Raw genomic sequence first — 25,804 nt, 5'->3', positions numbered from 1 at the left:
TAACTTCAAGTGGTTGCATGTCAGCCAGCTTGAAGTTTCCAGTGGGACTGAATGAGGGACCAGATGTACTCAAGGGAGGCGATCTTCAAGTATAGTTGGGTGTCATCTGCATACATGTTATAGTGAATGCTGGAGGATTTCAGAATTTCTGTGAAAGGCTCCATGAACAGGTTGGAGAGCGTGTGTGAGAGGGCTGAACCCTGGGGTACTGTCAGTGTGACCAGCGAAAGATGCGAGAAGGACTGGTTCACCTTGAAGCTTTTGGGATTAGGGATGAAGGAATGAGGAGAACCAGTTTAAGATCGGCCCAGACAGCCCGATTCTATATTCCAGGAGGTCAATAATGTTATGGTGTTTGATGGTGTCAAATGCTGACGAAAGGTCGAGAAGGATCGGAAGGCAAGATTCATGTTGATCCAACATTCTTAACGCATCATCGACAATGTGAGTTAACGCTGATTCTGATTTATGACCCAGGCGAAAACCAGATTGACACTGGTCCAGGAGTTGGAAGTGATCGATGTGGTTACAGAGTTGGGCGAGAACACATTTCTCCAGGAGCTTTGCCAGTGTGGGGATGTTAGACATTGGGCGAAAGTTGTGAAGGTCCATGTGATCTGCAGATGGTTTCTTTAGTAACGGGGTAACTTGACCCGCTTTTAGGCAATCTGGAATAGCACCTTGCCGAAGTGATGCATTGATGATCTTAGTCCAAAGAGGGAGTAGGGAGGTTCTAACTTCGAGAAGAGGTTCGATGGCAGGGGGTCGTTGTAGTGATTAGACGGTTTCAGAGTTGCCAGCGTTTTGCGTATGGTGCTTTCATCCAAGGATAGGAACAGGCTCCAGGATGCGTTGTTTTTAGGGAGGTAGGATTGCACTGTGTATTAAGCAATTTGAATTAAAATGATTTTACCTCTATCCCTGTAAGTCATTAAGCAACCCACCATATTAAGCATATGATTTTTCTACCATGAATCTTCTGAGCAAGGCATGGTGGTTGGAAATGTGGTGGTAAAAAAATTATCAAGTGTACCAGAATCACCAAGAAGTTAATTTTTCCTTATTCTTTTATTCCTCCAAGCTGGTTTGGATCCAAAATTACTGAGAGGTGGAAAAAGTACATGCCGGAACAGGCCTAAGGTGAATAGGTGGTGCAGAACTTCCTGGACAAATGCTTATTCAGTTGAACTGCCCAGTGATTAATGCTTATCAAAGGCAGGTCAAATAGCCAATGTGGCAAACCTACAAGTCTCTGTGATGGATATATCTAAAAAAAATCATCAATGGTGTCTTAACTGCTGTGGAATAAGACATTTAGTACGAGGTCCCATTTGTTTGACAGGCTTTGGATTTGCACAAGACTAAACACCGGGCAGTTGTAATCTTTTCCACTTTGTTGCTTGGGGGTAAGAACACCACCAGAGCGAATAAAACAATTGTTTTTCTTAAAAATAGACATTTTTCTTACTAAAGCATCAGTCTTAGAAAGGTTACAAGTGTGGTCATTGTTGGGGAAAAAATTGCTAGTTAAGTTAACATTAAAAAATAAACTTGGGGATGCCTTGTTTCAAATAGAGAATATGTTTTAGGATAGGCAGTGACTGTAGAGAGAAAGATGGTGAGAGTCAAAAAGGTTTGTAGAATTTGCCACATATGCTACGCAAGTGAAATTATGACCTAGAGTAACCAGTCAATGGCTTAGGGGACATTAAAGAGCCCACTAGCAAAAGCAAGGGCATTAGCTTTCGAATAGAATGCATATATTTGTTTCTGAACAAAAAGGCTCTGAAGTTCAACAGTGACAGGGTGCGATGAAGGATCAATGTCCTTCAGTTGAACCAGAGGATCCCAAACCTGAAGACGTTACAGAAAACAGACACCAGAGACAGAATAAAGTCTGTACAACAAATCTGCCTTGGAAAAATTGGCACCTTGAGGATTATCACCAGGTTATAGGAACTTGAATGTCTGTAGGGTCCTGTGAATCAAACAAATTGTTGGAAATGCACAGGAAAATCTCTCTAATCAATCAAGATAAAAAGGAACCCTCAGGGATTCCACTCTTGTTCGACAAGTGTGTTAAGCAGAAGACACTGGCGACAAGGGGTCTGAGAAATTTATGTAATTTTATGTCGCGAAATCTTGCATTCTTCATCAAGATATTTTACTCTGGTCAACTGAACCAGAAAACCCACAGCAAAAGGATACAGTATAATGCACCATAAAATAAGAGAAAAATGTGATAAAATCACACAATAAAGTATTAAGACCATTAGTATGATGAAGAAAGCATTTAATAATTACATCATACCTTTACAGCAGATAAGATGTAATTAAAAACAGCATAAATAATTTCATGTTCGAGGCATGTGAGCTGTAGATCACATGCTTTGCATACTCCTGCCATCTAGCGTTGGGTCCGAAAGCTGTTTTTCTTCAAAGAAGTCTTTTCCAGTCATGAGGTAGGTGACTCCTTTCGGTGATAGTGCGCATGGGCATGGGCATCGACTTCATTGTTACATCGTTTTTTTCTGCCATCGGGTTCGGACGTTAATTGCTGCACTTCGGTTCGACACAGTTTCTCTGGTTTCCCTCGGTGCGCAAGAAACTCACCCTCAACTGTATTATTTTCGATCGCGTAATCCCATTCTCCGCGTACAGTATTTACTTGAAATACCCTCTTTTGATTGAGTAGCTCGTGGATGGCAGTTGGGCCTACCCGCATCCGTCCACCTCACCGTAGATGGAACGGACTTCATTTAAATTCTGCCCTCGGTGCCACGCAAAGTTTCCTCACACCTACTCACACAAACTGTACAACCTGTGCTTGTCTCCGGAGCACAGCAAACAGGACTACGACACGTGTAAGGCTTTCCGATTGAAGAAAATTCTTCACGACCATCTTGTCGACGTCGTGACATGCACAGCCAACACACAAGTTCCATTCCGGACCTCATCGGAGAAGATTCGGAACAAGGGGCCGGAGAAGCAATGGGAGACGAGTAGGAACGAGACTCGATCTCCATCTCCAACTACGGCTTCGAGGGGGACAAGACATCCCGCAAGGGCAGCGTACTGTGAGTACAGATCCTCCCTTGCCTCAAAGTCCACCTCAGTCCAAGAAAAGGATCCGGTCTAACCCCCGGCATCGGGGCACGGTCGGCACCGAGAACATGTTTCCGACGCCCTGCCATTCTGCTCAGCACCAAAACATACCCAAAGGCCTTTCCGGCTCCAAAAAGAGTAGTTCGAAAACGGGCACCGAGCAGAAACCTTCAAGATCGAAGATCTAGACAGGCTCCACACCATCCCCTTCGATGTCGAAAACGTCTTCGGATCCGAAATCCGTGGCATGCAAAGCCCTTTCACCTAAAACGCCGACACCGAAACAAATGGATGTGCCAATTCCATCCAAAGAGCAATATTTCGATGCTCCGCCCTCCAAACCGGATCCAAAACAGCAGGAGCTATACATTCACCCAACAACTAGACATATTACCACAAAGGTGACAATAGGATGCAAACATGAGAGAGAAGAAGTCTACCACATTCCTTTAAAAATGAAAAAATGTTGGTACTAATCTTCCCCTCCTCCTCTTCCATCACCCCCTTCTCCTCAGTTTCAACCATTACTAATTTCACCTGAGCAAGATCAAGATGATGGGACTGGGGACAATGAACCAATACGTGCAGACCCCTCAACAGATTACAACACCAATTCCTCCAGAGGAAATGATCCTGCTCTGCACCCTACCAAGCCATCTCCACCGGACGACAGTCCGATACATAGAACTGTTGGGTAGAGCGGCTAACTACCATGGGGTTCAGCTGCATAAGTAATCCCTGGAAGAGGATTTTCTTTTCGAAACTCCTAGTAATACACAAAAGTCCTCACACAAACTCCCTATTCTCAAGGCTATAATCAAACACATAGACAATATTTGTAATGATCCCTTCAGGGCACGTATTCTCACCTCTAGGGTAGACAAGAAATACAAGTCGGCAGCATCAGATCCAGGATACATAAGAGGGCAGTTACCATTGGATTTCTTGGTAGTTTCCAACGCACGCAAAAGGGCCAATTCACAAACAACAGGAGATGCTCCACACCCAGACAAAGAATCTAAGCTGCTAGAGCTTCGGGGAAAAGAGTAGCCTCCCAGGCTGCACACTTTTGGCGCATCTCCAATACACAAGGACTGTTAACTAGTTACGACAGGGCGCATTGGGATGAAATTGAGCAGTTGCTCCAATTTCTAACTAATGAGCACAAGTCCAAGGCGGAAGACCTAGTGCGGGAGGGACAGTTCATTTTCAATTATTCTATCAGGTGCTCCCTAGATGCTGCAGACACTGCAGCCAGAGCTGTCAACACCAGCGTCCTTTTAAGAAGGCATGCCTGGTTATGTATTTCAGGATTCAAACCAGAAGTTCAAACTTCTATCCTGAACACACCAGAGGACAAGGAACACCTCTTTGGCCCTTCCATTAAGGATGTGGTTCCTTTCGGTGCTCTTCCTACTGCGGAGGATCCAAAAATACCTCCTCAGACACTGCCATCACCACCTACAAAGGCAACAATCAACCCTCTGCCTCTAAGGGTTACTTCCGAGGGGGTTACAGAGCGAACAATGACAAAGGTAGAGGTAGAGGCTCCAATACAAGCGCCTCCCACTCCAACATCAAACAGTGACTTGCCTACACTCCCCCGACCATTTAACACGAGTCGGGGCGTCTTTCAAATTTTTTACCTGTCTGGCAATCCATAACTACAGAAAAATGGGTACTGAAAATTATCTGTTCTGGGTATTGCCTGGAGTTAACCAACAATCCTCCAAACATTCCTCCATGTTCAGACAAACTGTCACCGGATCACTTACACCTCCTCAAACGAGAGATTCAGGCTCTCCTTTTAAAAGGGGCTATAGAGCCCGTACCACTACAATACTGCGGGTCGGGCGAATACTCCTTTCACTTTCTCATACCCAAAAAGGACGGTTCTCTCGGACCAATCTTGGACCTCAGAGAATTAAATCTTTACATACAGTCAGACCATTTTCACATGGTAATACTTCAACAAATGCTCCCAGTCCTGCAACAGGGCATCTTTCTCTCTACTCTAGACTCGAAAGAAGCCTAATTTCATATTCCAATACATCCTACTCATCACAAAGTTCTCAAATTTGTGGTAGCAGGCCAACATTACCAGTTCAAGTTACTCCCCTTCGGAGTCACCACTGTTCCCAGAGTCTTTACAAAAGGTCTGGCAGTAGTCGCTGCTCACTTAAGAAGACAACACATTCATGTCTTCCCCCACTTGGACAACTGGCTCATCAAAGCCAGTATGTATCCAAAGTGTCTCCAACATACTCACAGAACACTACAGTTACTGCACCAACTGGGGTTCACAGTCAATGTGTTGAAATTGCATCTCCAACCTTCCAACACTCAAAATTACCTAGGAGCCACTTTAGATACTCAAAAGGTTCAGGACTTTCCCAATGCAGCCAGAATTTGCAACACTAAGGAGCTAGATCTCCAGTTTCAGTCCAATCACTCGCTTCCAGCTCAAGTGTATTTGCAACTACTGGGAATGATGGCATCTTGCATCATGATCGTTCCCCATGCCAGGCTTCACATGCGTCCCCTACAAGACTGCTTAGTAAGTCAGTGGAACCAATCGCAGGGTCTGTTAATCAATCTAATATTGGTAAGCGGCTGTACTCCTCGCTCTCTGCAAAGGTGGAACACACAGAATTTATCAGATGAAAGGCCCTTCATAGACCCAGTTCCACAGACAATGCCAACAGCAGACGCACCCCTCACTGGCTGGGGGGGCTCATCTTCAGCACCACACAGTGCAAGGCCTGTGGAGTCAACAGCAAAAATATCTCCACATAAACCATCTAGAGCTGCTAGCAGTCTTTCTAAAGCTCGAAGCATTTCAGACTCACCCGGTTGGCTCAGCTGTCTTAGTTCGTACCGATAACATGACAGCTGTGTATTACGATCAAAAACAGGGGAGGACAAACTCTCCAACTGTCACACTTGGCCCAAGACATTTGGAGGTGGGCCATTCACCCGAAAATCTTTCTCCTAGCGGAACACCTCCCAGGAGTGAACAATCAGATTGACGATCTCCTAAGCAGACACAGACAGCAAATACACAAATGGGAACTTACCATCAAGTTCTCTTCACATACTTTCAAAGTTAGGGAGTTCCTCAAATAGACCTTTTTGTCACACAACAAAACGTACAAAGCCCAAACTTCGCCTCCAGATACCCACACCCGCTCTCTAAAGGCAATGCACTATGGATGAACTGGTCAGGGATATTTGCCTACGCTTTTCCGTCTCTCCCACTCATTCCAATATTGGTTCAGAAACTCAGGCAAACATCCCTCACACTGATCCTAGTAGCTCCCACATGGGCCCGTCAACCGTGGTTCACAGCCCTGTTGGAGCTGTTCCTAGTTCCACATCAAAGGCTTCACCTCACATCCAGTCTCCTCACACAGAGCCATGGAGGAATCAGACACCCATATCCCAAATAACTGAACCTTGCGATCTGGCTTCGGAAGTGGCAGAGTGGGCTAAGAACGGTGATGGATTAAACCCAGATCTGTTGACTGGGTGTGAGTGTTTGATTGGTTCAGATGCTCCGTCTATCACCACCCCCTTTTGTACCGCTTTGTTTGCCATAAGTTGGCAGGATATGCTCAGACGTGAGTCCCTTGCTCACTTTGCCACTGGATTCAAGCAAGCCTGGCTGAAGACGGCTGAAATGCCAGAAACCGGTCCTAGGAAGCTTGTTTCCGGTCCAGGGAAGGCATGGCTTGGCAGTTTGGGCTGGACTGTTCCCATGAGGCACAGGGTCAGACTGATTTGCATATGGCCATGTCTGAACTGGGGTGGCAGAGTGGGCTAAAGAACGGTAATGGATTAAACCCATATCTGTTGACTGGGTGTGAGTGTTTGATTGGTTCAGATGCTCCGTCCATCACCACCCCCTTTTGTACTGCTTTGTTCGCCATAAGTTGGCAGGATATGCTCAGACGTGAGTCCCTTGCTCACTTTGTCACTGGATTCAAGCAAGCCTGGCTGAAGACAGCTGAAATGCCAGAAACCGGTCCTAGAAAGTTTGTTTCCGTTCCAGGGAAGGCATGGCTTGGCAGTTCGGGCTGGACTGTTCCCATGAGGCACAGGGTCAGACTGATTTGCATATGGCCATTTCTGAACTGGGGTGGCAGAGTGGGCTAAAGAACGGTGATGGATTAAACCCAGATCTGTTGACTGGATGTGAGTGTTTGATTGGTTCAGATGCTCGGTCCATCACCACCCCCTTTTGAACCCATGCATAAAGATGAGCCACAGTTTCTCTCCTGGAAAGCTGCTTTCCTCATTGCAATCACTTCACTGAGGAGAGTGGGTGAACTACAGGCACTAACTATAGAATAACCCTTTTTCCAACTTCACAGAGATAAAGTGGTTCTTAGCACTAACCCCAAATTTCTACCTACGATTGTATGTGCCTTTCACATCAATAAGTCAGTTGAATTACCAGTATTCTTTCCTCAACCTGATTCTGTGGCAGAACGAGCTCTACACACCCTAGATGTCAGAAGAGCCCTTTTAAATTACATTGAAAGAACAAAATCATTTCGTAAGACTAAACAACTTTTAGTCACTTTTGCACCACCACACAAAGGCAAACCCATCCCCAAGTTAGGTATTGCCAGATGGATTGTTAAATGCATTCAAACTTGTTATGCAAAAGCAAAGAAAACGTCAATACCCTAGAGAGCATTCCACTCACAAAATAGGGGATACTAAGACTTTCTTAGGAAACATCCCCATAGTTGATGTTTGTAAAGCTGCAATATGGTCTACACCACTCACATTCACCAAACACTATTGTATAGATTTGTTAGCGAGACAACAAGCTAATGTGGGCCAGGCAGTACTTAGAACACTATTTCAGACAACTCCAACAGCTAAAGATTAGCCACTGCTTTGGGAGAATACTGCTGTATAACCTATGCAAAGCATGTGATCTACAGCTCACATGCATCGAACAGATGTTACTTACACAGTAAGCATATGTTCTTGGCATGTAGAGCTGTAGATTCACATGCGCCCACCCGCCTCCCAGGGTACCTGTACCTGTTGCAGTTCTCTCTCACTCTATATACATACGCATGGACATCACTATTCTTAACTTACTAACTCCATTCTCAACCTCTGCGGGAAAACAATCGAACAATGGAGTCAATGCCCATGTGCACTATCACCGAAAGGAGGAGTCACCGACCTCGTGACGGGAAAGACTTCTTCAAAGAACAACAACTGACCCAGCACTAGATGGCAGGAGTATGCAAAGCATGTAAATCTACAGCTCTACATCCCAAGAACAGACGCTTACTGGGTAAGTAACATTATCCTTCCCAAACAGTGCAAATATCCAGAAGCCGCATCATGAGGTATGGTTTCTAGTGCTTGTAATATTGAGCGAAGGAACGGACTTCTTTGTGTAGTATAAAATGTGCAAACCAGCAAAAAGTGCATATTATTTTGTTCTGTTGGGGCTGCACAATGACAGCGGGGGAGGGACGAAAACCATGTGCCTTTTACTGGGAAGGCTAGCAAGAAGTGTTTGGTATGGAGACAAAACCGTGTCAGGAGAAACTTATGTCTACCATTTGCAATTCCCTGTAAGCATCAGCAACCCGTGCAGGTAATCGGGGCAGGGCAGAGGACATGTCAACAGACGGAAAAGTAATTATTAATAAAATGTTTCTATTCCATGACAACTCTAGTCTTAGACCATGATCTGTTTGTATTTTTGATTAAAAATCTATTTAATGTGTCTTCGGGAGGATAGTCGATAAGCTGTCTGGATTAGAATAAAATGTTAGGGCACCAAGCCTTACAAAACTCGTTTTGATGTATTTAAGACAAGGGAGGTCTAGACAGTAGTCCAGATTCAAACAATCCAATAAGATTGTTCTACGTAACTGGGCTTAAGGGTTTTTCCAAATTCTGTGCCATAAAAGAGGCAGCAGCTTAACATGATCTTCTATATATTTATTTATTTATAATTACATTTATTGAGCGCGCAGCTACCCGAAGGTTTCCCGGCGCTAATATAGTTATAGTTAATATAGTTAAGTCCAACCTCTTCATGGCAGAAGATTGTCAAGATGGAACGTGGAACTGCCATGAGCCTTCTTATAAACGTATTCTTCGCAATTTGGAGAGAATTACAGTTAATGTACTCCCATATGCTGCACCAAATGTGGTGACAGAAATTCACTTTTAAAAATACAAGGCATTTCTCTAGTTGACTTATGTCCCAGTATAATGGAAAATCTAAAAATTGCATCAATTGCTCTTTGGATTTGCATGGCTCTTACACTCAGGCGAAATTTCCAACTAATATCTACATCAATTGGAATTCACAGATACGTAAAAAGAATTTTTTTCCTAATGTCTTCACCACCACGTAAGAACTTTTTGGTCTTAGCTAGTTTAGGACCACATTTGATTACAAAGGGCTTAGTATGATTTGTCTTTAGTCACAAAACTACTCATAAAACTGTAAAAAGCATCTAGTAAAATCTGGATACCATTTGCAGTTCAAACAATAAGAATGGCATCCTCTCCATAAAGCAGCACAGGAATTTCTCTCGAGTTAACCTTCGGGATGTCGTTACCTGCCGTTATCAGGTGCTCTCCCAAAGAATTAATATAGATTAAAGAAATAAATGGTGCCAGGAAGAAGCCCTGACTGACCACAGTTATTGATGGAAAATCTTCCGAAATTTCCCCATTTCCATTACACTGAACTCTGGCTGCGGTATGCACATGAAGCCTACTGAGCATAGAAATAATTGCGCTGTCAATGCCTACCTGGAACATTATGGACCATAATGTTGGGCAGTCCACAGTGTCAAAGGCGCATGTTCGGTCCATGAAGACAAGATGGACACAGCCTTTTCTGCCTAAGTATATTTTTGAATGATTAGGGAGATATTTAAAGATTGCTCAACAGTTCCCAAGCCTGGGCGCAAACCAAACTGTAAGTCAAAGCCCCTGTGACTCTAGAGCCCAGCTTTCTAATTTGACCAATAGTACCATTCCTAGGATCTTAACTGTACTATCTAGGAGGATACTGGATGATAGCAGTGAGGCTGGCTCTTGTCTCCTGTTTAAAAAAAATAGATAGAATGATAGTCTTATGCCAAGACTGGACCAAAGGGCCTACTATTGCACTTTTTATAACACTTGTTATTAAGGGTGCCCATAACTGTGGGAGGGATTTAAAAAGGTCCAAAGGAATTCGGTTGGGCCCTGAGTTTTTCCAGAACAGCTACTCTTAATGGCTAGGGTTACATCAGACGCTTAATTGAGCTGTTTAATTCCAAGGTGAGAGTCGGATCATAATTGACTATCATAATAAGTATATCATATACATCATAATAAGGGCTAAAAATACAAAATAAAAAAAGAAGGAAAGAAATGAAAGGAGGCCTATAAAAATAAAACCAAAAGCTAAAGGACTGGCCCACCAGTCTGAGTACTGAAGTACACTTATTTACAAGTGGATGTGCATAGTTATCAGGCAAAACTCTTAGTTCACAGCGAAACGGAGCCACCACTTCATGCTGTCTTGGTTGGAAGCAAAGCGTGATTCAGGCCCTCCAAAGAGAATCTTGCAAGGTTTCTTACAGTTTATATATTCTTCTCTAAAGTTTTTACAAAAGAGGAAATCCAGGGAAAAAGAACGCCTACTATGGGAATATGCGATTCCATGTAAACAAAAAGTACCTCCACTAAAGGACATAACGCAGTGTAATAACAACCAACCCTGACAGTTCTATTGGTTTTAACACATACTTTTCACAATGAATACGTCAAGCCTAGTGCCTTTGTCACGACGTTAGCTAATAAGCAGTTCAAGACTATAACCTTGATCTCTTCCTCGTCGCCGGAATTATTCTTGCTGTATTGAGCATAAGCTTTCCCACAAGGCAAAATGTGAAAAGCATGAGCTAATTTTCAGCGGAAGCACACAACTTCTGCCTAATTAATTGCTTTTTCTGTTGTTCACAAAGGCAGGCGACAGTTGAGCTGTCAAGTCAGAACGTAAAACCAACAGAACAATTATTACTACAAGTATACCTGGATACCTGAAGTCAGGAGACCCAGAGAACAGCGCCTCTGAAACCACCACGTCAATGTCTAGGTCTTGTTTTGATGCAGGAAGTCGTTTGCTACAGGGCCAATAATTTCTTTGGTGGAGGATAGACCATTCTATGAAAAGATCGAGCAACACGATTACAATCCTCATTCTTTGCTGAGAACCTAACTGAGACCTCTTGATGTTTATCAAAAGGCCAAACTTGCGAAGAAAAGTGCACACCATCTTGTCTGAAGACTGGTTTAACTAGTAAATCACTGAAGTGTGGTCACAAGTACATAAACTGCAGGAAAAGATGAGAATCTGCTACAAGGAGCAACCCTAAAGTTGACCTGAGGCCAAATAAGGGCATACAGCTATTGACCGTGCAGATTTCCTATGGGAAACCATGGATACTTCTGATACAGGTTCTTAATTGTCATATGAAAGTGGACATATTGTAGGTTTAAACATGCTCCCAATGCAATTACAAAAAAAGAAAAGAAAACAGACACAATTATTAGATTGACTGTACATGCTGTTTTGACAGAATAAAGAAAGCGTTTGAATTAGCTATGTAACAACATGTACACATCTGCCCATGGTGCTTTGAAGTCTGTTCCGTCTAGCTCCGAATCCATGTTAGATTCCATTCTGTACACCTGGTTTACATTTACCATGTGGAATCTAGCCCCCATCCACTGACCACTATGGCTGCACTTTTCACATTCCTGTAAAGTGCTCCAAGATCTTTGCAGCTAGGTAAATGTTATATACATTTCTAATTATTAATAACTCAATAACATATCTAAAAGCCATCTGACAGGCTTTCTTATTTCCTTGCTTCCTTTAGGTGGTAATCAAATAAAGGGGATTCAGAACTCTCCTCTGGGCCAATCCTTTTCTTGTGGCTTTATTTCTATTTTTACAGCAACCCATTCTCATTCTTTCGTCAGTTATTTTGGCTTCTTTAGCATGTATAACGGATATAGCACACCAGCCTTGCTAATTGTACTACTGTTAAAGGATATCTTAATTATGTATACAGCAGCTTGATATATCTCACAGTCCTTAGGCATTGGGAAGAGGCTCCTATTGAATCATAGTTACTTAGTGTAGGAGGCTGATAAGCTGCTCTAAGTTAATCTATAAAGTAAGAGGCTGCTGTAGGCTGTCACTTTATTTACTCTATGATTCGATCTTGCAATAATAAGTATATTAGCCATTACTTTGGTATCTTTATTGTATTTTATGTCATATATGCACATTGATGTGATGGCTATTCTTAAATTGTTAAGTACTTTATCCTCGATTCTTGAAAAGGCACTAGAAAACAAAGCTTTTTTCACTTCACTACTTAAAGGGTATTAGGAGGCATCCTGTATCCACATTGCTGATCTGCTAGAAACAATTTGGTGGTTCCAATGCCATTTTTAATGAGCCTTTGAAAGGAGACATCATTGAGGCCTAGTAATGTTAAACAGTCCCTTTGAGGAAATACCTCAGGAGTCTGTGCCAACTTATCAATTGTTTCTACTAGGAAATCTTTTTCAAGCCGTACAGGTCTAATATCGCTCCAATGCGTCCATTCTTTGTAGACACTATGGGGTAGAACGTCAGGCCCTTCTCTTGCTCTGGGATTAAAGTGGCAGTCCTCCAACAGTAAACGATTTTGTGTTTCTGGAAAAAGTACAAGCTAGGATTTATGAAGGTTTTTGAGTTAATGTAAATGGTAAGTGAAGAAGGCTGATGACAACCTTTCAAGATAATTACTCACAAAACCCATTGATTATTGGTTAAGGCAGAACGTTCTTGGAGAAATCAAGAAAGACTAGCTCTACCCTCTCATCACCCTTCATCGCAACTAAATCAGGGGCATAAGCTCAATGAGCACTGGATCATCCTCTACAGAGAGACACTGATTTGTTTGGTTCGGGTCTTAATTACGTGCACATTTATTTTACAACTAAAGCTATGCATCTGTGACGAAGTACTAGATGACTAAGACAGCTTCCTTTTCTACGCCTGTAAAGCCTCAAAAGCTATGAAAGCCCAAACACCAACAAAAATAACCCATTTGCTAGCTAGAAGTCAACTAACTAAAGGACCACTCCTGTCTCACATTTTTCTATGGCTTTATTAGTCATTGCAGAAATAGCAGTCACAATAATAAAACACCATCACCCATTAAGATCTCCAGTTCCTGACTTGATGCTATTGGAACAGCTTTTCTGAACAATAAGGCATAACTTGTGAGTGGGTTTGTGACACTCTCCAAGTCTAACTAGCAAGAATTATTTTGGTTGCAGAGACCTTAAGTTGTAGCCATCTTCCTTGCTACTGAGTTACAACACTACATGGGCAATATGAAACCTACAGCTTCTCTAGGAATGCTGACCCCTGCATAAATGATATTAAACAATTGGAGCATAAAGCATTTAGAGATACCTAGTGAAAGCAGTACCCTTTGAGAAACTCCAAATGTGAGCTAAACGGGTTAGAACCTGCATATTTGCCAGGGGACTGATTTAATGCAGAATGATAAAAAAAATATTTTAAGTGGTGGTTACATTCTGGAGGGAAAGCACTACCTGCTAGATAGTTCCTTTAACCAAAAATGCTTTATTATAGGATTGAAAATGGGCTGGGCTCAAAGAGCAATCAGTAGTTTTACATATAGCAATATGTGTGGTTACGGGGGGAGCCATTAAGACAGTAGAGGTGTTATATGGTATGCGCTAAATTATCAGCATTACCGATATCCCAGAAAATGATTCTGGCAGCAACCCTCATGTCCAATCTTAAGTACAGCACTACTTCAGTATTCATATTTTTAACAAGCACAATAAAAATATAGAAAGTAATGAATCAGTGTTTTTGTAAAGAGCACACCAAGTACCCTCTTACTCTAATTCTCACCAACATTAAATTGCTAATTTCCAGAACGGGAATTGTGAATATTCCCCACTCCCTCAAAGAAAAGCACCAAGTGGAACTTACTATTAAACTGGATCCTTGCAATCCAACTGTCAGAGGGTTCTAAAGAGAAATATAAAATTTCAGCACTGTAAGTGGGAGTGAAAAAGGGACTCAGAAGTAAAAAAAGTATTTTCTTTTCAGAGGTTAGACAGTGGTGTACACAGACACACATGTAAACAGCCAGATTTACAAATGTTTTTCCAACCTACAAGCAAAAAAGACATGCATGTTGAATGAAAGTGCATTTCGAAAAAAGAAGGGGTGGAGGGGGGTCTAGGGGTTAGTTTAACGACCTATGTATCTCATAACCCAATTAATAACAAGAAACATACAGGAGATACAAGGTCAAAAAATGTGTAATGTACTAAATCTTTAAGCTAAACGGAGTCATGGGACACACCAGAAATTACATGTGGCTGAAAAACTCCCATCAGACCACCATTATGGCGGAGTATCGTCACGTGGGATACGGATGGTAAATCCAATCTTACCCAACCCATCAGGTGATGGTGTAAAGATGGATTCAAAGGTGACCCTCTAGCCACAATGTATTTCAATATGGTGGTGATGGTGTGTAAAGTGAAGAAAGTGTAAGATAAAAATAACTACTGTGACAGAAAATATGTTTATTAGGCACTGTTACAGTTTTATGGTTAAAATGACGCTACATAGTGTGAAAATATAACTATGTAAAAGCGTAGTGCAGAGTGGTCTGCACTCTGCACTACGCTTTTACATAGTTATATTTTCACACTATGTAGCGTCATTTTAACCATAACACTGTAACAGTGCCTAATAAACCTATTTTCTGTCACAGTAGTTATTTTTATCTTACACTTTCTTCACTTTACACACCATCACCACCATATTGAAATACATTGTGGCTAGAGGGTCACCTTTGCATCCATCTTTACACCATCATCTGATGGGTTGGGTAAGATTGGATTTACCATCCGTATCCCACGTGATGATACTCCCCCATAATGGTGGTCTGATGGGAGTTTTTCAGCCACATGTAATTTCTGGTGTGTCCCATGACTCCGTTTAGCTTAAAGATTTAGTACATTACATACTTTTTGACCTTGTATCTCCTGTATGTTTCTTGAAAGTGCATTTCTACAAGGGCCTGAATTCACAAACTTAATTTCTTCTCAAACAAATTGTGCTTCAGTTACACAATTTCGTTTTTACATGGAGAAAGGGCTTGTGTAAAACAAAACATGCATGGAGACGCAGCATGCAGTGTTTACTGGATTTGCGTGTGCATCTAAGATTCAGAAAGGGAATCTTCAACTTAGGTGGTCATACCGGACTTCACCCACCCAGTAAGGAAATGGCTTAATGAAAGGTCCAATGTACACAGGAAAATTCCCTGTAATACAAATCACATGCAGCACCGTATTTCTGCGACTTTTCTAAGACAGAAATTAAATACTTTAGATTTGTCTGGACAGGCCTTCAAATTACATTCATATGAAAAGAGCATCACTGCACATGGTTGTAAAAGTAGGACACGAGGGCTATTGAAATCGTCAGGGTTGTGTTCCTCCAGAACGAGAGATGGGAACCTAAGCAGAATATAGTACTGGATGTGTGTACAATGCTTTCTTATGTATGAAGGGTCTGGATGTACAGTGCTGCCTCGCCAGACAATATGATTGATATAGGGCAAACAGCACATTAAAGAATTGCAACGGACTGTAAAACTGTTCAAAATTCTTCATCTTACATTGAGTAAGCACACTATCACAATGTACTGAGTCAGTAAATGATAGAATCCTTCCAAAAGTTGGTCTTAGCAATGTCATGATAGGTATGCAAATTTCTGGTTTCATTGTCTCAATAAAACAGATACAAAACTGGCACTAATGTAGACATGTAGGAATTCATGCTAGGGTAACTCTTACCAAAAGCTCAAAAGGAGAGTTACGCCAAACAAGCAGAGTTGGTACGATTAAAAAGGCAAGCAGTCAACTATCTAGCAGTCTTTGCTCGAGTGACATGAATTTAGAACCTCTTCTTTAAAGGCCTACCATCCTACACTTAAATACAGGCTTTGTTTGAGGGACAGGAAGTGGAGTATGGATTGGGATAGAGTAAAGTTAGCTTCCTGGCACAGTACAAACACGCCAAGGATTCAAAGCACTGGTGCTAGGTGGAATGATTATGAGCGTTAAAATGTATTGATCTAAGTGCCAATGTCCACTTCTGGAACAAAGTGGGTTGTGCTTATCTATGGTATTAGAGACATCTTTGCTATTCTTGATAAAATGACTTTGCTCACCTGGCTGTCTTGATCACAGCGTACAGCAGCCTCTAGCTCACTCAGACGCTTCTCCAGTTCTAGAACCTGCATACAAAACACATGATTAATAAGGCAACGTTTGCACTGCATTTGCACAAATTCCCTGATTTCTTAAGAACTAAATGCCCCCCACCCCTTGGAACTCCAACAGGGACCCCCAAGATTTAGGGGGTCTAGTTTCAGATTGTACACACCAACATATTATTCTACTGGATGAAGCCTTTCGTGGTATGGCAAGGGTGCTGTAGACTCAAATGCAAGTACAGAAAATATCCCAAAGGGAGTGTAGCAGAACAAAAGCCATACAAATGGTGAAATGGCCACTTACACAAATGTGTCCTGATGCCACTGCACCTGCCTCACTAACTACTTTACCACTGGACATCTTCTCCCACAACTAAGAGCTGCATTAATGGTCTCCTAAGAGGCAAACCATGCAGCATTGTTATCGTCTGCAGGAGCTACCTTATGGAAGAGTTGAAACACCAAAAAGCACAAACTTCATGTTCTGTCTACACCCGAACAACTGGAAAAGGAAGGATATTGAATTTGTTTGTGGTATTGTGAAGAAAACAACCTGTGTTCAATCACTGCAGCTCATGCTGAGCAGAGCATAGGCTTATATGATACTATTACATTTCCTTTGGTTTTCCAAATGCTATCGGATTCATGACAGTACAAGACCGTATATTCAAGAGAGTAAATCCACAGAGAATGCACTGTTGAGTTGCAAAGTGAAAGAAAACTGCATCGTGCAGGATGCATGTTTCTATGAAAATATTTCCCAAATCCCAGTGTAATTCCAGACAGCTTCCTGTGCAATATGAGGGTCTGAATGTTAATGATACAAGTTTTGAAACGTAACCAACTACTTGCCCCAGCAGTAAGTAGAAATGTCTGGTAACTGAATCCAGGTATTCTTAGAAAACAGTACTCTCACCTTTGCAGCTTGAGAGAACTTGTTCTGTTCTGGTCGGCAATGCAACTCATAGGTGACCATATTTTGGCTGGCAGGCAGTGTCCCTTTTTGCGAGGTCTTTCCTTCCACTGCTTTGGAGCTCCTTGCCGCATCCAGCTGTGTCATCAAGCGTCTAATCCAAATACACAGAAAATCAGGTTTTTTTTATCCATGATTGAGCAATTTCTGAAGTGTATTTTAGTATTTATGTATGATCATTTTTGCTCAAAGTAAACTTCCGGCATCTAACAAATGTGTGAATAGCAAAGGCTAAACATCTGAAGATCACGGTAATCAAACACTAATCACATCTTTTATACAAAATATAAGATTGTATTGGTTCTCATTACATGATTCTGATAAACAAAAATATTTCTACCCGGTCAGCCCTTTTAGAAAAAGGATTAAAGCCCAGGATGTGACAATTAGAATATGAAGAGCACTGCTTTTGACATGCTTCCAGGAATCCAATTTTGTTTGTTTAAGTGTATGGTGTATTAATATGGATGAAAAGCACCACTAGAATACTGCTCAATAAAATGTTCATAGTCAACATCTGGCTGTGTAGATCGCCTGCTCAGACTCTAATGGCCACAGTGGGCCAGGGTATACTGAAGAACCTCTTTAATCCTTGAGAAAACCTCAGAGCTGTTCTGACAGACCAATACTCCCTGCTATTTCATTCAAAGGTAATTGTAAAAAATCTATAGAGGACTGAAAACAAAAAATGAGCAGTAGTAATCCAGAGTTGATAGCTTTCTTAAAATCCTATGCAACTCACCCACCTTTACATTAACGCTTATGACCATGTTCATGCATGAAAGTCGTTTATGGTCTCTTACTTCACTCTGTCTCAAGAATCCAAAATGGATAAAGAGGCATTGCCTTTGTAGCTTTTAAGGCATAATTTTTAAGCATTTATTAGGTGATGAGTTTGCACAAGTTCTCTATCATTGATATTCTCTCCGAATCTGCAAACAGTAAAAAATCTCCAATGCTTTGCAGAATACCTGGAAACGCATTTTTAAGGACATATTTTGCAATAACAACATGGATAGATGGAGGCCACATTTTCTACTTTTTTTTCGTTTTAAAGAACAAGTCTCTTACCTTCAGTAGCCATCTTTCTTGTGGATATCCTAACTAACCCAGACTAGATCCAGAAAATGTAAAAGCAGTGCTCCTCCACGCTGGTAGGTAGAGTTGTGCTACTTCGTGTCAACATCATTATGCTCCAGAAGTGTTTTTATTGTTCACAAAGCTGGATTAAACACCACAGTGGCATCAGTTTCTGTCATAAAGTCCTCTGCACCCTCAGACGCAGTCCATTAGCAAACTGAACAAACACCAGTGTGCGATTCCTAGAAAGGGATCTTTTTAGATGAAATAGACCATACCACAGGACAGGTAGGTGAAAAGGCAGTGAAGAATCTAAAGTTAGAGTATTGACCACAAAGAGCATTACCGAATGTAAATAATTTGTTCGCCTGATAGACACTAACCTCCGATTCCTCACCTTGTGAACAGATACCAGAGCAGCACCTCCATATGTGGTGGGTCTGTGGAATGGTTTAGTCTAAAAAGTTCGGCACAATTGAGCGAGTAAAATGCCTATCTCAAGAGACCAGAATGTTGAGGCAGAAGTACTTTGTGAAAATGTGCACTGTTTCGTACCTAGCTGCCTGACATATATCCAGGACAAGCAGGCTGCGTGACAATGCAGTGGTAGCAGACTTGGACCTGGTAGAGTGGGCTCTTAAGCTTTCCAGAGGTTGTTTCTCAGCCAATGCATACCAGATCTTAATGCAGATGCCTAGCCATCGAATTATGATCTGTGAAGCCAAGAAGGGCAAGGCGGTGCACAAACAAATCCACAAAGAGCTGATCGTCCACCCAATGATCTTTGGTGCGATCAATGTGAAAAAAGTGCCATCTCGGGGTCTAAATGACCGAGTCTCTTTTTCAAAGGCATAGGCAGAATAAAAAAATGGCAGAAGCATGATGGCTTGTCCAACATGTAAAGGTGCTACTACCTTATGTAAAAACACATCTCAAGTCCTTAATGCCACTTTGTCTGGAAAAACATTGGCATATAAAAGTTGGACCGAAAAGGCCTGAAGTTCACTCACTCAGTGTGCAGATGTTATGGCAACCAGGAAGACCCTTTTTAGAGTGAGTACGTGCAGTGGCCAAGTATGCATTTGTTCAAAAGGGGCACGCATTAATAATGTGTGGGCTACATTTAAGTCCCACTGTGGCATCACGAAGGGCTTAGGTAGAAATGTACTGTAAAACTTTTTAAAAATACATCACAACCAGTGATTTAAATAGGGACGGTTGGTCCTGTAAACGCGACTAGGCCGAAAGGGCCAACATGCAACCTTTAACTGTGCCCAGAACAAAACCTCGCTGGGCCAAACACAAAGGGAACTTCAAATCGGACAGTTTTGACGAGTACCAACTGGCAGGGACCTCACCAAACCACAAAGTTGACCCAGCACTCTGCATACCTAGATTTCACTGAAGCGTGACTGGTTGCCAAAATGACACCAACGACCTAGGAAGGAAGATCAAACGGGATTAAATGTCACTGCTCAATCTTCACATATGGAGGTGCATGTTGTGCAGGCTCGGGTGCAAGACTTTGCCCAACTGCTGAGACAGGAGGTTCTCCGAAAGTGGCTGTCTGGTTGGAGGATGGATCCTCAAGCCAGGAAGTTCTGGATACCATGCATTTCTAGTTCAATCCAGAGTCACTAGAATATCTAGGAATTGGTTGTTCCTGATCTTCTTCAGAACTCAGGTCAGGATAGGAAGAAGCAGGAAGGCATATAGGAGTCTCATGCTTCAAACTAGATGGAATGAATCCCCGAGAGAGAGCTGTCTTGGGAATTCCAGCATACAAAAGTGTTAACTTGCATATCCTCAGCAGAGAAAGTAGAGGGAACAGCAGCCAGACCCTACTTCCGATGCTGGCACGGTCTCTATAGATCCTTTGGCCAAAAGAGCCAGCACTTCCAGGCAAAAACACAGACATGAGGTACACTGAGAAGTGTAGGTGCCAGGTGCAGTGGGTCGAAAAGGAATGGCAGGCCGAGTGACAACCTGCAGTACCAATTTGTCAGATGTAATGTGTTGCCACCCATGGAGGAAAGTGGCTTATCCTGCCCCCCACCAGATGGCTGTGAGATAGTAAGGGTGCATTGAAGAAATTTGAGGTTGCAGCAGGACAGTGGGTTGAGTGCTGCGTCCAGTGGCCAGGCAGTTGTCTGTTGGGCCCACAGGCCTAGCCTCAAAGGGGCTGGGAAGCCTGTTGCGTGGGCAGTGGGGCCTGACATTGCCAATGACATTGCCAATAAGTCAAGCCCTGTTAAATCCCAGAAAAGGGCACTATAGTTAGGGCAGACTGCCTAACAGGTGCTGAATATCCCAAAGAGTGTGACATAGGTGGGTCTCCTTAAAATGCTCCAAGGCTGAATCCGCGTTCTCACCAAACAGACGGGAGCAGTTCAGGGGCTATTCATGAAGATTGGGAAGCCAATGGACCTCATCCATGTGTGGCATCGAGGCACCAAGCTTGTTTCCAAAGCCCTAGCCATACAGTCTGTGGTGTCAAGGCGAGAGCTGATGACAAATGTGGCTGCATCCCAACGATCATAAAAGGTTTGCGCTAAAGAAGGCTGTAAATCTTTTGGGAGCAAGGTAAAACATCACCCACAGCGCCCCATAGTAAGTGGGTATAACAAGTTTGCAAACAAGTTTCACTGACCGACCTCAAGGTGAGGCTTGCTGAGAAGAATATATGCTTTCCAAATGTGTCTACTCTTTTTGACTCCCTGTCAGGGGGCATAGTTGGACAGGCGTTTGCGTTCACTAGTCTAGTAGACACCTGTACTACTAACATTTCAGGTGTTGGATGCTCGGTTAGTAGTCAGAGTATCCTGGAGCAGGTCTATGGCAGTGGAAGCCTGTTGGCTGACTGGGGGACAAGAACATGGTTTAGGTCAAGCGCTCAGCACGGTGTCAGAGAGGGCTTCAGTTAAGGTCAAAAGAGGTTTGGTCAGTGCCTGTTCAGACTCTATGACCTCTGTTAATACATTTGCTTTTACCGCTATAGTGGGGAGATGAAGGTGAAGGACCTCAGCAGCCCTCCTAATCACTGTAGCAAATGAAGGGCTTTCCGCTTTCGGTGGACTGGAGGGAAGTAAACAGCCCAATATCGGGTGTCCCCAGCCCACTGGAAACCTATCAGTCCATTTACCAGTTGTCATCATCATCATAGGGTGAGGCAAACTCTTCCCCAATCCCACAATTATCATTCCATAAGGTTGGCTCTGGTCAGAGTCCAAACCAGAAAGTTGGTGTAATGTCAGTCCGTGACTGTGGTTCAGTGAGATTGTGGCCGAGTCAGATGGTTTCAGTAGAGACCGCAGCACATCAAGATCTCAATGCAGCCTCAGTAGAGATGATGCTGGCTTGGAGTCACACACCATGAATGGATGCGGGTAGTCCTCTAGCATCAGTGCAGAGACTATGCTGGAGGAACCAGTGCAGATTTCGGCACATAAATTGAAGTGGGTTCTAGGGGCCTAGATGGTGCCGAGGGTTTACTTAGTCTAAACTTACTCTTCAGGTCTAAACTTACCTTTGTTAATCGGGCCCTCCATGTTGATGTACTTAACCTTTTCGTCTTGGTTTCTCTTTTCTGCCAAGTTGACTGTGTTGCATGCTCAGCTAGCCTTATTCAGGTCTCATTTATTGACTGAATTGTGTGTACAGTATAACACACAAGATCTGCATTCAGGAACTTGGCAAAGTAATTATGAGTAAGAGAGCAGATATGTGCAATATCGTCAAAGAAAAGTACTGGGCTCGCATGCACATGTAAGGACAGAAGGTAAAGAGAAGGCAAGCCAATTCGCTCTTGCGCTTTGACAGCAATAATCTAGACAGCTCATAGTCGTCAAGTCCTGTATGTGCAGGATTCCAGTCTGGCTAGGGTCTGGGCAATAACCAGACTATTGTTAGTGAGCCTTGGGGAGCCTTTGGGGGCTTCAGGCATAAGCCTATGCTCAAAATGAATGACTAGCCGTATATGCATGGCAAAAAACCTTTAATAGTTCTCAGACGTCCTGACAGAAATGAGAATGTGCATATAGAGGATTATATTCAATGGCATAGCTAACAAGATCAACAAGTTATTTGCCTTTGGTAATACTCTTTCTGGTAGAGATTCTATCTAGTCGCAGATTCCTAACCTTTTGAAAACTCCCCAGAGTGGATCAGGAAACTTTTCAGCAGCACCTCTGCGTGACGGAAGGTGCCACCATGTGGCTCCACACCGATGACGTTCCGCTTTAGAAATGATGTGCGGAGTCTATATAGGCGACACTCCTGCACACTGATGTCAGTTGCTTTCGAGACTGTCCGCGCCATCAAATGCAGAGCCCCAAAAGTAACTGGTAGACTAGTGTGCAGATTCCTAGACTTGAAATCATGTTAATGGGAAAAGTATAATCCACAGAACGGGGAGGATTGGTGCTTAATCTGCGGTTAGGCAGAGTCTCTACCAGAAAGAGTGTTACCAAAGGTAAGTAACTTGTTTTCTGAAAGAGACTTCTGGCAGCAGAATCCTAACCTTTTGAATAGCTACCAAAGCAGTACCTATTAGGAGGTGGGTCTGTGGATGGACTCAAACAGAAGACCCTACAGGATTAAGTGGGCAAAGTGGTTCTTTTGGGGAACCAGTCGGTCCAGGAAATAGCACTTCATTAACGTTTGGAGACGCCCACGTAGCTGCCTGAAAAATATTTAGGACAGAACTCTGCATGCTAACCCAGTGGTAGCAGCTTTGGCCGTGGTAGAATGCACACATAGCCCTTCCAGAGACTGCGTTTTAACCATCATGTAGCAGATCTTAATGCAGATCACGATCCAGCATTATATTGTTCTCTTGTGCTACAACCTTGCCTGTTTTCGCTCCTGAGAACCCCATAAAGAGCTGCTCCTCTACCCAGTGGTCTTTGGTATGATCTACGTAGAAGCTCTGCACTCTCTTGGGGTCCAAACAATGATTTTCCCCCATCCTCATTAGATGGGTGAGACGGACCACAGAACACTGGCAGGCTGATGGTTTGACACAAGTGGAAAAGCATCACAACTTTTAGCAGAAAGGATTCCTGCGTCCGCAGAACCCATTGTCTGGGAAGAAAGTGGAATATGGCAGTTTGACACAGAGCTGGAAGCTAACTGACAAACTGTGCCAATGTTATAGCTCTCCCTATTCTCAGAAGAGACCTCGCACCACCTCTGGGTGTATCTTCCACTCATGATCCACGAGGTGCAGACAGCGGAGTTTATCCTTCCTGGCATTCAATGATCCTGCCTGGTGGATCACAACCAGGAACATTCTGTGGCAGTCCAGCCATTTCTAGAGTGACTCCACCCTGCCCGGTTTATTACAGTTTCACATTGTGGTGGTGTTGTCCATGAGCACCTGAACCAGCCTCCACTTGATGGACGGAAAAAAGGCTTTCAGCACCAAGCAGATGGCCTTCAACTCCAGAAGGCTGCTACAGAGCCGGGACTCTGCCGCAGACCAGAGGCCTGTAATCTCTCTCCTAGGTGGCTCCCCAGCCCAGAAGGGGAGCATTAGTCACCACGGTCTGCTTTGTGTGGAGATGGGTGGGGTCTGCTACTGAACAAATCGCAATCCAGCAACCACCACTGCAGGTCATTTGCAGTCTTGTCTGCAATATGAACGTGGTTTGGCAGGTCCCTTAATGCTGAGCCCAGTGAGGCTTCAGATCCTACTCCAGAGCCTATATATGCCACCTGGTGTGCTAGGCCTGCAGGATGCAGCAGACCATCAGAGTATACCTCACTGAGATCCAGAACAGAGGCTGAAAGATCAGGATCATAGCCTGAATGTCCTACCGACACTATTTCCAGGGGGAAAGGCACAAAACAAAACTGTGTTCAGAATGGTTTGGATGAAGGGGAGTACGTGAGAAGGATTGGGTGCGACATCAGCATGCTGATAGTGAGTGCCAAAGTTCGCCCTAGTCTGGAGTTGGGTGAACCCAGAGCGGCACTGGTGAGACCAAAGGGGAGTACAGAAAACTGAAAATGCTCCTGTCCCACCACAAACCACAGGTAACGCCGATGGGCAGGCAGGGCGAGCATATGGAAATAGGTGTACTGCGGGCCCAATGCTATCTTTCAGCCTCCAGGGTACGGGGCAGACAAGACCTGGGCCAATGCCAGCATTTTTCCTTGCGGAGGAAGACATTGAGAGGGGACATGTCTAAAAAATAGGCTGGAGTTCCCGGTCCTTTTGGGGTACCAGGATGGAGTGGCAATAGCAACCAGGTTCTACTTCTGGAGCAGGCATCCTCTCAATAGCCCCTTTTGCCGAAAGGACCTGCACGTCCTGCCGCAAAAGGGAAACATGGCCCGTCGTTGGGGAAACCGTGGAAGGTGCGGCAGTGTGAAAAAGGACTTCAGAACTATTTGCGGGACCCACCGGTCTGATGTTATAGCCTTCTAACCCAGCAAGATTTGTCCGACCCTGCCTCCCACTGTGTGGCCATGCTCTACTAAGGATACACTAAAGGGGTTTTGCAGGTGGGGCTACAGGGATGTAGCAGATTGGGGAGCCTCTTGACCTTGGCCGTGGGCAGTGGTAATGACAGCTGGGACTGCAAACCTGCTAGGCACCATGCTGAAGTAGGATTAAGTGGTGGTATGAGATGCTTCTGCCAAAACTGCAAAAGGAGCAATAGGACTGATGCAGCTGGGAAGGTGGGGTAGATAAGCCATTGGAGAGTACCATAGACTTGCTCTCTTAGAACCCCTCGAGAGTAGAGTTTGCCTTGTCACCAAACAGGAGAGTCCCATCGAACTGCGTGTCTATAAGGTACAAATGCATTATACACAATGGTGTTGTGGAGGAACAGATATTGAAATACTACCCATAGGGTACATCAAATTACCCTCTTAATGGTGCATCGTCCCGTCCCAAAAAATGTTACATCAAAAACCATATACCACTATTTATTCCTCATTGGAACAATTCTTCATTTTGTTTTATGCAAAAATTAAACTTAAACAACAAAACATTTTACACAAATATATACAAATATTCTCTTGACCAGATAAGTACATAACAAAAGTTAATCAAATAATTAATCAAATATTGTTTTCTAACCCCCAGTTTTTTAATGTCCATTTTTGCACCCTCATTAACGGCAATACACTGCGAGATAATCCTGTATACACATGGGTACCCGCTAAACCTCCTAAAACATTTTGGAATGTGCATCTCCACTTAAATGCAATTTCATTCTTGAGTAAGTGGATTCCTCCAAACATAAACTGTCGA

At 43.3% G+C, this 25,804-nt stretch overlaps 1 protein-coding gene across 3 annotated transcripts in view; it reads right to left on the bottom strand.

The window, feature by feature from the left end:
• The window catches only part of DCTN2 (dynactin subunit 2), a 224,181-nt gene that overhangs the window by 42,573 nt on the left and 155,804 nt on the right, over positions 1 to 25,804 (bottom strand). For 2 of the 3 annotated variants that reach the window (XM_078688971.1, XM_078688973.1), the window contains 3 exons: positions 17,404 to 17,554; positions 16,443 to 16,508; positions 14,180 to 14,218 (listed from right to left, as the gene is read on the bottom strand). In XM_078688971.1, coding sequence (XP_078545097.1) covers positions 14,180 to 14,218; positions 16,443 to 16,508; positions 17,404 to 17,554 — 256 coding nt within the window. The remainder of the gene's footprint in view (positions 1 to 14,179; positions 14,219 to 16,442; positions 16,509 to 17,403; positions 17,555 to 25,804) is intronic. The other variant, XM_078688972.1, reaches the window with a different exon arrangement.

The sequence above is a fragment of the Lissotriton helveticus genome, chromosome 1_1 (assembly GCF_964261635.1).
Source record: "Lissotriton helveticus chromosome 1_1, aLisHel1.1, whole genome shotgun sequence".
NCBI lineage: Eukaryota > Metazoa > Chordata > Amphibia > Caudata > Salamandridae > Lissotriton > Lissotriton helveticus.
Note: the sequence above shows the minus strand (reverse complement) of the source record. Positions and strands in the feature narration are given on the sequence as shown.